General features: G+C 40.8%; 3 protein-coding genes across 10 annotated transcripts in view; all 3 read right to left on the bottom strand.

Annotated features, from left to right (window-relative positions):
* Positions 1-1,993, bottom strand: part of LOC131887709 (zinc finger protein 26-like) — a 12,143-nt gene extending 10,150 nt beyond the window's left edge. For 2 of the 3 annotated variants that reach the window (XR_009374055.1, XR_009374056.1), the window contains exon 1: positions 83-1,947. Coding sequence is in view for 1 of the 3 variants with exons in the window: in XM_059236365.1 (XP_059092348.1) it covers positions 85-1,932 (1,848 nt within the window). In the remaining 2 variants the exon portion in view is untranslated. Of the gene's footprint in view, positions 1-82 lie in introns of all 3 variants that reach the window. The other variant, XM_059236365.1, reaches the window with a different exon arrangement.
* LOC131887706 (zinc finger protein 546-like) overlaps positions 1-11,961 on the bottom strand; it is a 43,809-nt gene that overhangs the window by 19,163 nt on the left and 12,685 nt on the right. The window contains exons 1-4 of one of the 6 annotated variants that reach the window (XM_059236359.1): positions 11,895-11,934; positions 11,343-11,417; positions 7,625-9,117; positions 6,327-6,855 (exon numbers count right to left, since the gene is read on the bottom strand). The exons of 2 other annotated variants lie outside the window; for them this stretch is intronic. In XM_059236359.1, coding sequence (XP_059092342.1) covers positions 6,442-6,855; positions 7,625-9,117; positions 11,343-11,379 — 1,944 coding nt within the window. In that variant the 5' untranslated portion in view covers positions 11,380-11,417; positions 11,895-11,934 and the 3' untranslated portion in view covers positions 6,327-6,441. Of the gene's footprint in view, positions 1-6,326; positions 6,856-7,599; positions 9,118-11,342; positions 11,418-11,894; positions 11,935-11,961 lie in introns of those variants that run through there. 3 more of the 6 variants (XM_059236358.1, XM_059236360.1, XM_059236361.1) reach the window with 3 other exon arrangements.
* Positions 2,644-4,724, bottom strand: LOC131887708 (zinc finger protein 184-like; the record flags this gene model as incomplete). Its single annotated transcript, XM_059236362.1, is given in 1 exon segment — positions 2,644-4,724. A coding segment is annotated over 1 exon segment (1,899 nt). The 3' UTR covers positions 2,644-2,812.

The raw sequence follows: 11,961 nt of genomic DNA, 5'->3' as shown, positions 1-11,961 counted from the left end.
AAAACAACAACAAATCATCGTGAACAAGTTTCGGTTAAGCTAAAACTGAAACCGATCATCTGAAAATTTTACACATGATTACCTTCACTTAGTCAATTTGGCCGATTTCGGCACATATCCGTGCCGCTCCTTCTTGTGCTTGTAGAGAGCGGCCGAGTACTTCAAGAACTCTCCACATATCTTACATTGGAACGTCCTTTTATATCCTTTATGCATGGCGCGAATATGTTGATTGACTTGCAATCGGTTGGCCAACTGTTTTCCGCATATATCACATTGCTGAGTTTGTCTATGCTCCTCAGATTCCGGGCACAATCCCAATTTCCGAAGATGCATCTTCTCATGGGTCACCCACACATTCCGATGATTTGACCCAAAGTCACAGTACTGACATTTGAACTTGATGATTCCTTGGTGCATTTTGATATGGGCGTTCAAGCTAATCTTACATGCATATTCTTTACCACAAAACTGGCATTGGAAAGGTCCCCTTTCGATCGGAAGAGGAGCACACTTTTGGAAATGGGCCGTAAAAACACCCGGATCTTTCTCTAGACAGAAGATCCTTTGGCAATTGGGACACTCAATCTCAGGTCTATCTTTGTGAAAGTTCAACACATGGGCTGAGATGTCTTTGGCAAAGTGACAAGAGCCTCCACAAGGTCGACAACTGAATATCCCCCAAGAGTGTTTCTTTCTCATGTGAGCCACGAAACCCAGGCTACCACTGTAGGTTTTCAGACACACTTGGCAGGTTATTTTCGACTTTTTGTACTCGATCTTGCCATCCTCATGGACAATGACCTTCAAAGAGCTTGGGCTGGGTGGGATGTGGTCTGTTGCTTTCCCATGTTTCTGATAATTGTGCACCACCAAATCGTAATAAGTCAGACAAGGTTCCTGACACTCTGCACATGAATAATCTCCCAGATCGTGATAGATCTCTCGATGTCTATGGCTTAGGGCACTGCCATTGTTGATCATATCACATACAGTGCATTTCATGGGTTCTTTCATCAAACTTAAATCTTCTTCATGAGGGAAAAAGTTCGTGTAATTTGCCAATTGGTTTGAATGATGCTTGGCGACATGTACGGCTAATTGAGTAAAAGTGACGATATCGGAGTCATCACATTCTCGACAGCCTACTTTTCGCTTGGCTCGTTCCTCTTGTTTTCGTTTCCGAGCATGGCAAGTGAGTGCAGATTGGGTTTGAAATATTTTCGAGCAACATTTGCACTTGTACGCTTTCCGCAATTCCGAAGGCTCTTCTGCAATAGTATCTTCTGGTACTTGGTTATTCACTTCATTTACTTTGGGACGCAGATTAGTGTGATGCGACCAAATATCCGCATCTTCATTGATGTCGCAGTCAAAATTCACTAGATGTTCAACTGGATCATCTTGATCCATCTTGAGAATGTCATCACCGAATCCAGAGTCAACGGGAATCGCTCTGGCTTCTTGCCACGCCTCTTGACAGGCAGGACAACGAGATAAAGGCTTGGTTTCGTCATCAATGGATTCAGACTTCATCTCAGAAACGTTAAAGTAGAACTGGCATTGTTCAGATGCATATCGCCGGAAAGGATATTCCAGGATGTTCAGAGTATTTGAAACCAAGGCCTTGTTCTGAAACGGTAACCCATGGCAAGGTTGGGTGCCAAGGAACACTTGGGTCAGTTTTGAGGCTAAGGCCTCTAAATCGAGAGATGTTCCACGATCCACGGTCTGACCTTGGGATCTGTGGATGTATCGACCCGTTGACATTTCAATCAAGAAGATCTGGCTGATGTAGGGATCGCCAAAGTCATCAAAATGATCGAATGAGCTGCGTTGAAATAACATCCAATTATCAATAAATAGGTGAAAGACATTTAATGGGGTTGGTAAAGCCTGCAACTTGTCTAATATCTTGGCTCCAAAATCCATGATTTTGCTAAATGATTTGGAAAAGTTTGGAGACCTAGGAGTACTTGAAGAGTTCAATTTTGTTGATAAAAATGGATATCAGGCTCGCCATATCTGTCTACGAAGAATTGGCCAGGGCTTTTCTTCTTTATGATTTTTTTTTTTTTTATTAATTTTTTTTTTTTTTTTTTTTTTTTTTTTTTTTTTTTTTTTTTTTATTTATTTTGATAAATAATGCCACTTAGATATCATAACGTTTAAAAACAAAACTGGCCTCTTCGTAATAGCTATGTAATAAGTAAGAACTTATTTTTTTCTACGTTTCTTAATCTAAGTTGTCCGTACACGAGTGTCTTAGATTCTCATAGAATGAGGATACTGAATTTGCAGGCCATTCATTGAAAGTTATTTGTCCTCTAATGCAATTTCAGGATGCTGCAAGAAATGAACCTAAACTTATAAGCAATGGGCATGAGTTTGCTTTGAATCCCAAGTTTTTCGTTAACCTGAAGGCAAGATGAAAGCATTTCTCTACCCAAGGAGCAATAACTTTGTAAAAAAATGTTACTCGAGTTGTTTAAGTCTCGTAAAACCACCAAAATACTTGATTTTTTAAAATATTTCTTACCCATAGTAATACCATACGATGTATGCAATCTCATTAATGAGATGCAACCGTGAAAACGTATTAAAAAATGATTGGAGCGGAACAAAAATAGATCTAACACAAAAAAGAAAACCTATGGAATTATATTTCAGAAGGACAAAAATTTAGAAATCTACGATATTTACTCAGATCTTCTCGAATAAGTCAAATCGTTAAGGAACTTTGTTCAAATTAGAACAATCTAAAATGTAATAAAATAATAATATTAATAACATGCCCAATGATTTTGACGCCTCATGGTTTTGAGGACTTCGAGACAAATCCGTGACGTTCCCGCTTGTGCTTGTACAAAGCCGCAGAATGTTTGAGAAACTCGCCGCATTCCTTGCATTGAAAAGTGGGCTTGATACCTTTATGAATCACTCGAATATGCTTATTCACTTGTCGTCGGTTCCCAAATTGTTTTCCACACTTATCGCACTGATGAATCTGATTCTCGTCCGGGACTTCCGTGGACAGGCCCAACTTACGGAGATGCATCTTTTCGTGTTCGGCCAACACGTGTTTATGATTCGACCCATACTCACAATAGCCACATTTGAAGCGGATAATACCCTGGTGCATCTTGATGTGGGCATCCAAAGTCTGTTTAAATGCGTACTCTTTGCCACAATACTGACATTGAAACGGTCCTTTCTCACTGGAACTGGGCAGACATGTTTGATAGTGGGCTTCAAATGCGGTCGAATCACCTTGGAGGTTAAACACTTCCAAACAATTGGGACACTCCACTTCTGGATTGTCACCGTGGAAGTTGACCACGTGGGCGGAGATGTCTTTGGAGTAATGGCAGGACTCCCCACAAGGTTTGCAATTGAACATGCCCCAGGAATGCTTGGTACGCATATGGGTAATGAGTCCGAAGTCTTTCTTGTAGATCTTCAAGCACACTTGACACATCAACTTGGATTTCTTAAACCCAATCTTGCCGTCCTCGGTGGTAGTGGTCTCCAAAGCAAAGGAGCTGGGCGGAATATGATCCATGGCCCTCCCATGCTTTTGGTAATTATGCACCATCATATCATAGTAAGTTAAACACGGCTCTTGACACTCACTGCACACATAATCACCGAGATCGTGATACGTCTCTCGATGTCTGAAGTTCATGACACTCCCATTGCTGACCAGATCACAAATCGAGCACTTGAGAGGTTCTTTCATCATATCAATATCTTGTTCTTTTGGCAAATATTTCTCATATTCACCAACTTTGTCGGGATGCATCAAGGCCACATGCTCGATTAACTGCTTAAAAGTGGCGATATCGTTATTCTTGCACTCCACACAACCGACTTTCCTTTGAGCTCTTCTCTTTCGTTTCAATGCTCGTCGGTGTTTCACCAATAAGGCTTGAGATGAGAAGCATTCTGAGCATTTACTACATTTATAGATCTTGCCCGTACTTTCCACCTCAGGTCTCGTCTTAGCTTTACGGGTCCTCTTCTCCACTTCCATCTTTTTCACAATTTTTGGGCTCTGAGGGGGCCAGGAGTCTTGGTCAAGCTCGTAATCATCCAGAGCTCCGTCTTCATAATCTTCCAATGCACCATCCAGTTCCTCATCGCCCTCAAGATTGTTCTCAGTTTCGCCATCCAACTTGAGGGCGTTCTCAGAAGCCGCATCTTGGTCCAGAACGTGATCCATAATATTTGCTAAAACGTCGAATTGGGAATTCTTGGCAGTGATCTCTTGCCAAGCATTGGCACAAGGTGGACAAGTGAGCGAAGGATGAGCATCCTCCTCTACCTTCCAGTAATACTGACACGCCCTCGAAATACGCCTCTTGTAAGGCAAGTCCACAACTTTCGAAGACTTGCTCGAATCTGTCACTTGTCGGATGGGAAATCCCGGACAGACTTTGGTCCTCAGAAACACTTCAGTTAATTTGTCTTCTAGGACGTCTACATCAAAAGTGGTTCCATGATCCACCTTGTGGCCTTGAGCTCGATGAATGTACCGCCCACAAGAGACGTCGATCAGGAAAACCTGATTTAAGTAGGGATCTCCATCTTCGTCCAGATGGTCAAAGGTGTCTCGATGGAAAATGACCCAATTTTGCACCACGACGTGGATCAAACTCAGCGATTCCTTCGGAGTCTTGAGCCTGTCCAGGAGTTGGACCAGGAAATCCATGATTGATGAAGAAGGGAATCTTGGCCAAAAAATACAAGAGGCAAGAAGCAAGAAGATGGGTTGTTGGTGGGTTTTATGTTGCGACTATGTGTGTATCTGTTCTAGGCTAAGAAAAATGATGTTTTCCTTTTACAGGCTTGCCATTGGCTTTGGTAGGTTCAAGTTGTGAACGCCAGAAAAAACGTGTATTGTATTTGTGTTTTGTAAGCCCGGGGGGGCTTTTTGTTCAGCGATTTGTGATATATTTCTTATTGGGAACAAGACAAGTAACCACTTACTAATTCGGATAGGTAATATTGCTATGGTATGGCATGTCTGGTATCAGATTGGATCTGCAAAAAAAACATATACGCTGAGGTTAACAGCGCTCAAATCTTAGATTTTGCAAGAAACCTCATGAATCAATCATCGCTTTCAAAGACTGCTTCAATGGTCCTGGCTACTACTGACACCAAAATTATTTTGGGGAACTTCGTGTGATTTCATGTTATTCATTATCTTTATACCCAATTGTCAAGTCTAGAATCTTATCGAGTTTATTGTTTAACGTTTGGGACCACCCAAGACATTTTTCAATGTATAAAGGGTATTGTCTGATGAGAGAAAAGAAAAATATAGTTTCAAGTAGAGAAGAAGAAACAAGAGGGGGAAAAAACTGGATGAGAAAAATATTTCAAATATGTCTCCAACTCAACCAACACCGTCTAATTTTGACTTAAAATCTTTTTCGAGGCCGCCGAACGGACGGACGTTCAGTGGCAGATCATTCCAATATCGTAGGACGCGGTTGGTCAAGAAATAAGTATGCCATCTCAGAGTGGCACTTTCGGGCGATAATACACCCTGCACAGCACCCATGGTTTGATAGGGTTTTTGTATTGGTTTGAGGGAGACCAAAGGTCGCCATGAGTCAAGTTGAGTCAGTGTTATTATGTCTTTTACATAGTAGATCTTGTAGGCTCAAGTGAGGTCATGGCGGATTCGCCGCTTCTCAAGATAGTTAAGTCCCAACGCTCTCTCTTAGACGCTCGGAACAGGGACATGTCTGGAGTCGTTTGATGACTTTAGCCCCTCTTAGAGTTGTACTACTACCCCTTACCATTCATACGTTATTACCATCTATACATCATGATCTGATGGAGAATGAAACCCCTTGCCAGATCATTAAGTTTTTAACAGTTACATCAATTCAAGCCCCTTTTTATGTTTGGGATTGTCAGGAAAAAAAGGAACAGCATTCCTGGGTACATTCATCATGGGTTTGATCCGTTTGATCCAACTCAAAAGCCAACACCTTGCAGTGAACAAAAGCGTCCTAAGCAATAACACTGGGCTCCAAAAGATAATCCATTGCATACCACAAAATCTGAATCAATTGTAAAAGTGCCCTTTTGTCAAATATTGCAAGAAATTTAATGTTTCCTGAAGATTAAATAAACCTCATAAATTTTTGGTAATTGAAAAGAAGAAACTCAATGCAGTTTTCTACTATATGAAGAAACCTACCTATGTTTATCCATATCCTCAAAAATACACCAATATTCTGTTTTCAATTAGAAACATGTGGAAGGAGGACGACGGTTTACACACTGCATAAATCAAATACTGGTATAAACAGAGTTAATAATATCGATTTTTTTATCGCTTTATTGGCAAACATTTCATCACACCTTTCCAAATGAAAGAAGATGACAGCAAGGAAATCTTAATCTATCATTTTAGATGAAAAATCATTCAATATGTTTGTAATTAGAAACGAAGCCGTGCGAGTGTTTCTTGTGTTTGTAGAGGGCAACATAGTGCTTAAAGATTTCACCACAATCTTTGCATTCAAAACTTTGTTTTCTTCCCTCATGTACTACACGGACATGACGTTTCAAGAGCTTGACACTTTTCATTTGTTTTCCACATTGTTCACACTGATGCAATACACTTTTTGTACTAGTCCCATCCTTCAGAGCGCGTTTGGCCAGGTGTGATCGCTCATGATCTTTCAGAACACTTTTATGAATAGTCCCAAACGCACAGTAAGTGCACTTGAATGGGAGAATCCCTTGATGGATGTTCATATGCAGATCCAGGTTCCTCTTGACCAAGTACTGCTTGCCACATACGTGGCATTGAAAGGATGATCTCGATTCTCCCTAAAATACCAAATAAAGAACAAGTCAATATGATGAGTAAGCTGTTAGCCTATTGCTAACTATTTGAGTCAATCCATTTTTCAGTCATTTATTTGATAGTTATGTTGTATCAATCTATCAAATATCTCCATGTCTATCACTCCGACATGGGGTCTCATAGTGTATATTCAGGAGGTACGTAGTGAAATCAAAGGCAAACCTAAATCATGACATATCATGGTTGAGAAAGTTTTTTTAAATAATTTGACGAAAAGGAATAATTGTATTCTGAAGGCACGGGTTTTCTGAACTTTGCTCTTTAAAACATGACTTGCATTTATCGCTTAAATCTCGGCTTGGCAAAGGCTGGCATGGCAATCCAAGCTTCTTGCCAAATAGTTTATTGGGACAAAAGGCCTTTCTTACCAAAATGATTTCACCATCGTTCATGTTGACCATGGCCATAGTACTCCGTCTTTACGATAGGTTTCTTCATTTTTTTTTTCTCAGGAAGGAGCACTTCTCAAAGGCGCTTATTTATTTTCGGTTTGTTCTTTGATTCATCTCAAAGAACAAACATTGGAAGGCAAAGCGATGCAACTAAATCGGAAGTCTATATTTCTCTTTTAGGTTTCACTACCTATCTACTTGCAAATTTCGGCTCAATTTCAAAATTTGAAGCAACTACAAAGGGTTCGATTAACATGGGTTTGTTTCATTTTGTATATCTTTTGTAACAACAGGTTGATGTTTCGAGTGACCATCATTAAAAACTACCATTTATAATTACCTTGCGAAAGATTTGATAGCATGTCTTGTAATGGGCATTAAATAGCTCCGGATCTTCGTTCAGATTGAAATCTTTGAAACAGGTGGGGCACTTCAACTCGGGATTGTCTCCGTGGAACTGGATCATGTGAGCTGAAATATCTTTGGCAAAATGGCACGCCTCTCCACAAGATTCACAATTGAACATGCCCCAAGAATGATGTTTCCGGAGGTGATCAATCATGCCATAATCATTTTTATACTCTTTCAGGCACATTGGACACACAATTTTCGTTTTAACCACTTGAACTTTTCCATCCTTAATCACCATGTCTAACCCGTGGGTGGCAAGAGCAAGAGGTTTGGTGGCTTTGAAATGTTTCTTATAGTTGTGGATCATAAGATCATAATAGGTCAAATTGGGCTCCTGACAATCACCACAAACATGATTTCCCAACTCATGGTACAGCTCTCTATGTCGGAAAGTAAGGACAGTTCCGTTGTTGATCCAGTTGCAGAGGGAACACTTTAAGGGATGTTTCATACTGTTGGCATCTGGCTCTTCCGGCAGAATACTTTGGTACTCACCCAACTTATCTGGATGCTTCAAAGCGACATGATCGCGTAAATGTTTGAAGGTGACAATCTTAGTATCGTTGCACTCCAAACAACCAACCTTTCGATTGTTCCTTTGCTTTAAATTTCTTTTCCATCGATGACTCCGTAATTGGCTATGCGTCTCAAAAACTTGGGAGCAATTTGTGCACTTGTACCCCTTCTTACTGACTTCCACATTGTCGTTGGGTTTAGCCTCCTCAATGGGGATCGAATCATCCTTAGCCGGCCAAAGATCATCAATATCAGTCTCAAGCATTTCAGAATCAAACTCCATGAACTCAGTCATATGCGGTTTGCGCTCGTTTAAGGTCAAAGACTTTCTTGATTCTAGTACTGGCACTAATTCGTCGTTATTGGCATCCCCTTCTACATGGACCGACACAAAAGGAGTTTGGTTCGAAGCCTCCAAACAAGGAGCACAACACGATCCTGGCTCCGACTTGCTCTCTTCATCTCCGGGTTCAAGTTTGAAGCCCTGCACGTAAAACTGACACTCTTTGGAGACCTCTCTTCGATAAGGATAGTCAATTACGGTCATGGATTCGGGGAGGAACTTCTCCGTGGACAAGGGAAACCCAGAACAGGGTTTGGTGGACAGAAACACATGCATCAGTTTGTTTTCCAAAACATCTGGGTCTAAGGTGGTCCCTTGGTCCACTTTGTGTCCTTGCGCCCGATGAATATAACGTCCGGTCGAGATTTCCACCAAGAACACCTGACTGATGTACGGATCCCCGTTCTCGTCAAAATGGTCGAAGGTTTTGCGTTGGAACAAGATCCAATTGTCTATGACCAGAGGAGCCAGTTGAGAGCAAATGGCTGAACTCTTGAGTCTATGAAGAACATTGGAATTCAACACCATACTTGTAGAATCGAACGGCGACAGTGACGGCGATCCTGAAATTTGTAGCTTCTGACAGTCTAACACACGCCTTACGCTGAACGAAATATGTTTTACGTTCTGCACTTCAGAGGGCGCTTTGTCGTTCGGCCTCTACCAAATATAAGGTCAATTGGGCTGTAGTAGAGGGCTCTCTAGGCTATAGGCGTAGATACGCGAGGTCGAGTATACGTCATCAAATTCGACCCATCTGATTGGCTGCCAAAAGTCACCATGGACTTTGTTTGGAAACCTTCCCGACAGGGAGTCAGTTGTTTCTAAAAAGAGGTGGCACGTTTGCATCGCATAATAGAGCAACGCTGTGAATGATTTATTGCAAATTTGATCCACCATGGATTCAACCAACTCATTCCACAGGGTAAAGAGTGCCTTTTGTCATTACGATGGTATAAGTATGTTATTTCTCAATGAGATTCAGTTGACACACTGATCTTTTGCATGCTGCCAGTCTCAAGTTGGACTAAAGCACTTCAAAAGAGATAACAAAATTACATTGTAAAGTATAAGAGACTTGTTTTTTTGATAGACTCAGGAAGCTCACATAAGATATTGTAAATCTGAATTAATAAACTATTATAGCAATCTAATAGTATGAAAGATGAGTTCAGAAAGGATTTAGAAAGTAACAAAATAGTAGTAACATTCTAAAATGCTATATTCATGAATCAGCTTGTCTTCAAGTAAAATTTGGCAATGTCCTTGAAGAAAATGAAGTGAAGCCACTTCTCAAACCTCGCGCGTCTCTGAATCCAGGGTCCCTAGATTGGGCTAATTCCTTTTTATCGAATTATAAGGCGTTTGTGTTGTTTTTGGCTAGTTCTATCAAAATCTTACGTTTAAGTTGTGACCCGGGTAACATAATGTCCGGGAAAGAAATCGCATTCAAGGCAATAGCAATTTATTTATCAATCTACCATGCCTTTTCCCGTTTTCTTTGGGCCGAGTGACGTTGCAAATAAGGGCCCTTATATGTATCTCTCTCTTCTTGGTTTGTTTGTTATGATTTGATCGTCACTTACAGGGTGACGATGAAAGGGATCGACTTTTTGAACTAGTGAGGGGAACTTTGCCTCTACACGGTTCGGAAATTCGAGACGAATTGGCTAGATTTTAACATTTTTAAAGCCAGCATTTGAATTTGCCACCAAAATCTGCCAAGACCGAGTCCAAGTGTCTACCAGAGACATAAAACAAATTATGGCCACCGTCAAGCAGGCTTAAACCAAGCCTTGTATCAGAATGTATCAGGCTTGCCCCATCAGTATTTTGATCCAAATTTTGGTCTCGGACCGATCCATGGTATGTGGCAAGAATAGAAGAACAGGTCAGAACCGTCTGAACCGATTGGACTTGTAGAGTGATCCAGTTCCTGTGTTTCTCTCTGTGAGAACTACTAATTGTACATTTTGCTCATTTTGCTCTTGATAAAAAATAAAGATCAGTTATCCAAAGCACTCAGGATGGCGCAGTCGTTAAGTTAATTTACACAAAACTCCGAGTGTTAAAACTAATTGAAAGCGTCCATAGTTCTCAACAAGATGTCCCACCATGCATGGAACTTTGGGAGGAGATCCCATTGTTGTCAACCTTGGAAATGAACAAGTAATTGAACACGCCAAACGCTCAGCAAGAATGTATTGAAGACCTTACACCAGAGACAAAAGTTCGAAGGAAAAAGCATTTGGAAAATCATTCTACCTTTGCTTCGGAACAGACAGAAAAGGAGTTTGCTAAATTAGAGGAATCTTTTAAAAAGGTGGAACAGGCCTGTATGAAATGTATGATTCTTTTAGACCCCAATGAATATATTAATTGGGAGGCTAAAATAGAATAGAATAAAGTAAGGAGACAAAGAGACGTCCTTTGTCAGAACTATTGATTTGAGGACCTCAAGGTCGAGGAAATCTACCTATCGTTAGCCTTGGTACGCTTTCCGCAATGTGGTTTACGTTCTGCATGTTAGATTGCGCTCCATTTGCTACCTTATACCAAAGATAGGGCAGATAGGTCCGACTCCTCATTCTTGTATTACAAATTGCTTGAGTACCTTTTGGCTAGTTCTATCAACATCTCATGTTTAATTAATGTCCCTAAAATGAATTGCGTCAATGGCATGTCACGAGTGTTTGGAGCTATCTAACGTTTGAAATAAGGCCCCCAACAGATCATGCGATCTTACAACAAAAGGTCTTCATCTAACAGCAACTTCTAGCACACTCACCTTGTTCAGTGAAAGCGGGCCTTGCCAATTCGCTCATCTCGCAAACGTAGGCTATCGGGTGTTTTCAGATCAGACCTAGAAATAGATGAAAAAGCGCGCCAATGAATGAAAAGTTTGGACCGAAGAGGTCGACAAAAAGATACCGGGCAGGCAATAATCCATCCGATAGAGGCGCATTCCATAGCTCTAAACGAGGCAGTTATGGCTGTGCGTTTTGAACTATCCATTGTGACAAAGACTGAGCCCAAATAAACATTCATGGGTGGGATTTCAATTATGGCAATTAACTCTGATGAATCATAAATCAGGAGAGACAAAACAAAACAATATTGAAATCATGGTTCAGCGCTCAATGTTCGAATTTTATTGGCAATCTTGATCACTCGACTCATCAAATCAATGGTTTCACATTTAATTTATATTTCACTTTTATGTCTATTGGTCCCATGGATCGTGCATTTTCTCTCACTCACAACAGGGTTGGTGCCCTTCATGACTTGGCGCAAATTTGCCTTCAATATCTGATGTCCAGAACATCCAAGCTTTCCTTACCTGGATCTCTTCGATTGTGGCACATGACCATGAACTTTTATTTTGTGTTTATGAAGAGCAGCTGAGT

This window comes from Tigriopus californicus, chromosome 10, assembly GCF_007210705.1.
Source record: "Tigriopus californicus strain San Diego chromosome 10, Tcal_SD_v2.1, whole genome shotgun sequence".
NCBI lineage: Eukaryota > Metazoa > Arthropoda > Copepoda > Harpacticoida > Harpacticidae > Tigriopus > Tigriopus californicus.
This window is presented reverse-complemented; position numbering and strand designations above follow the sequence as displayed.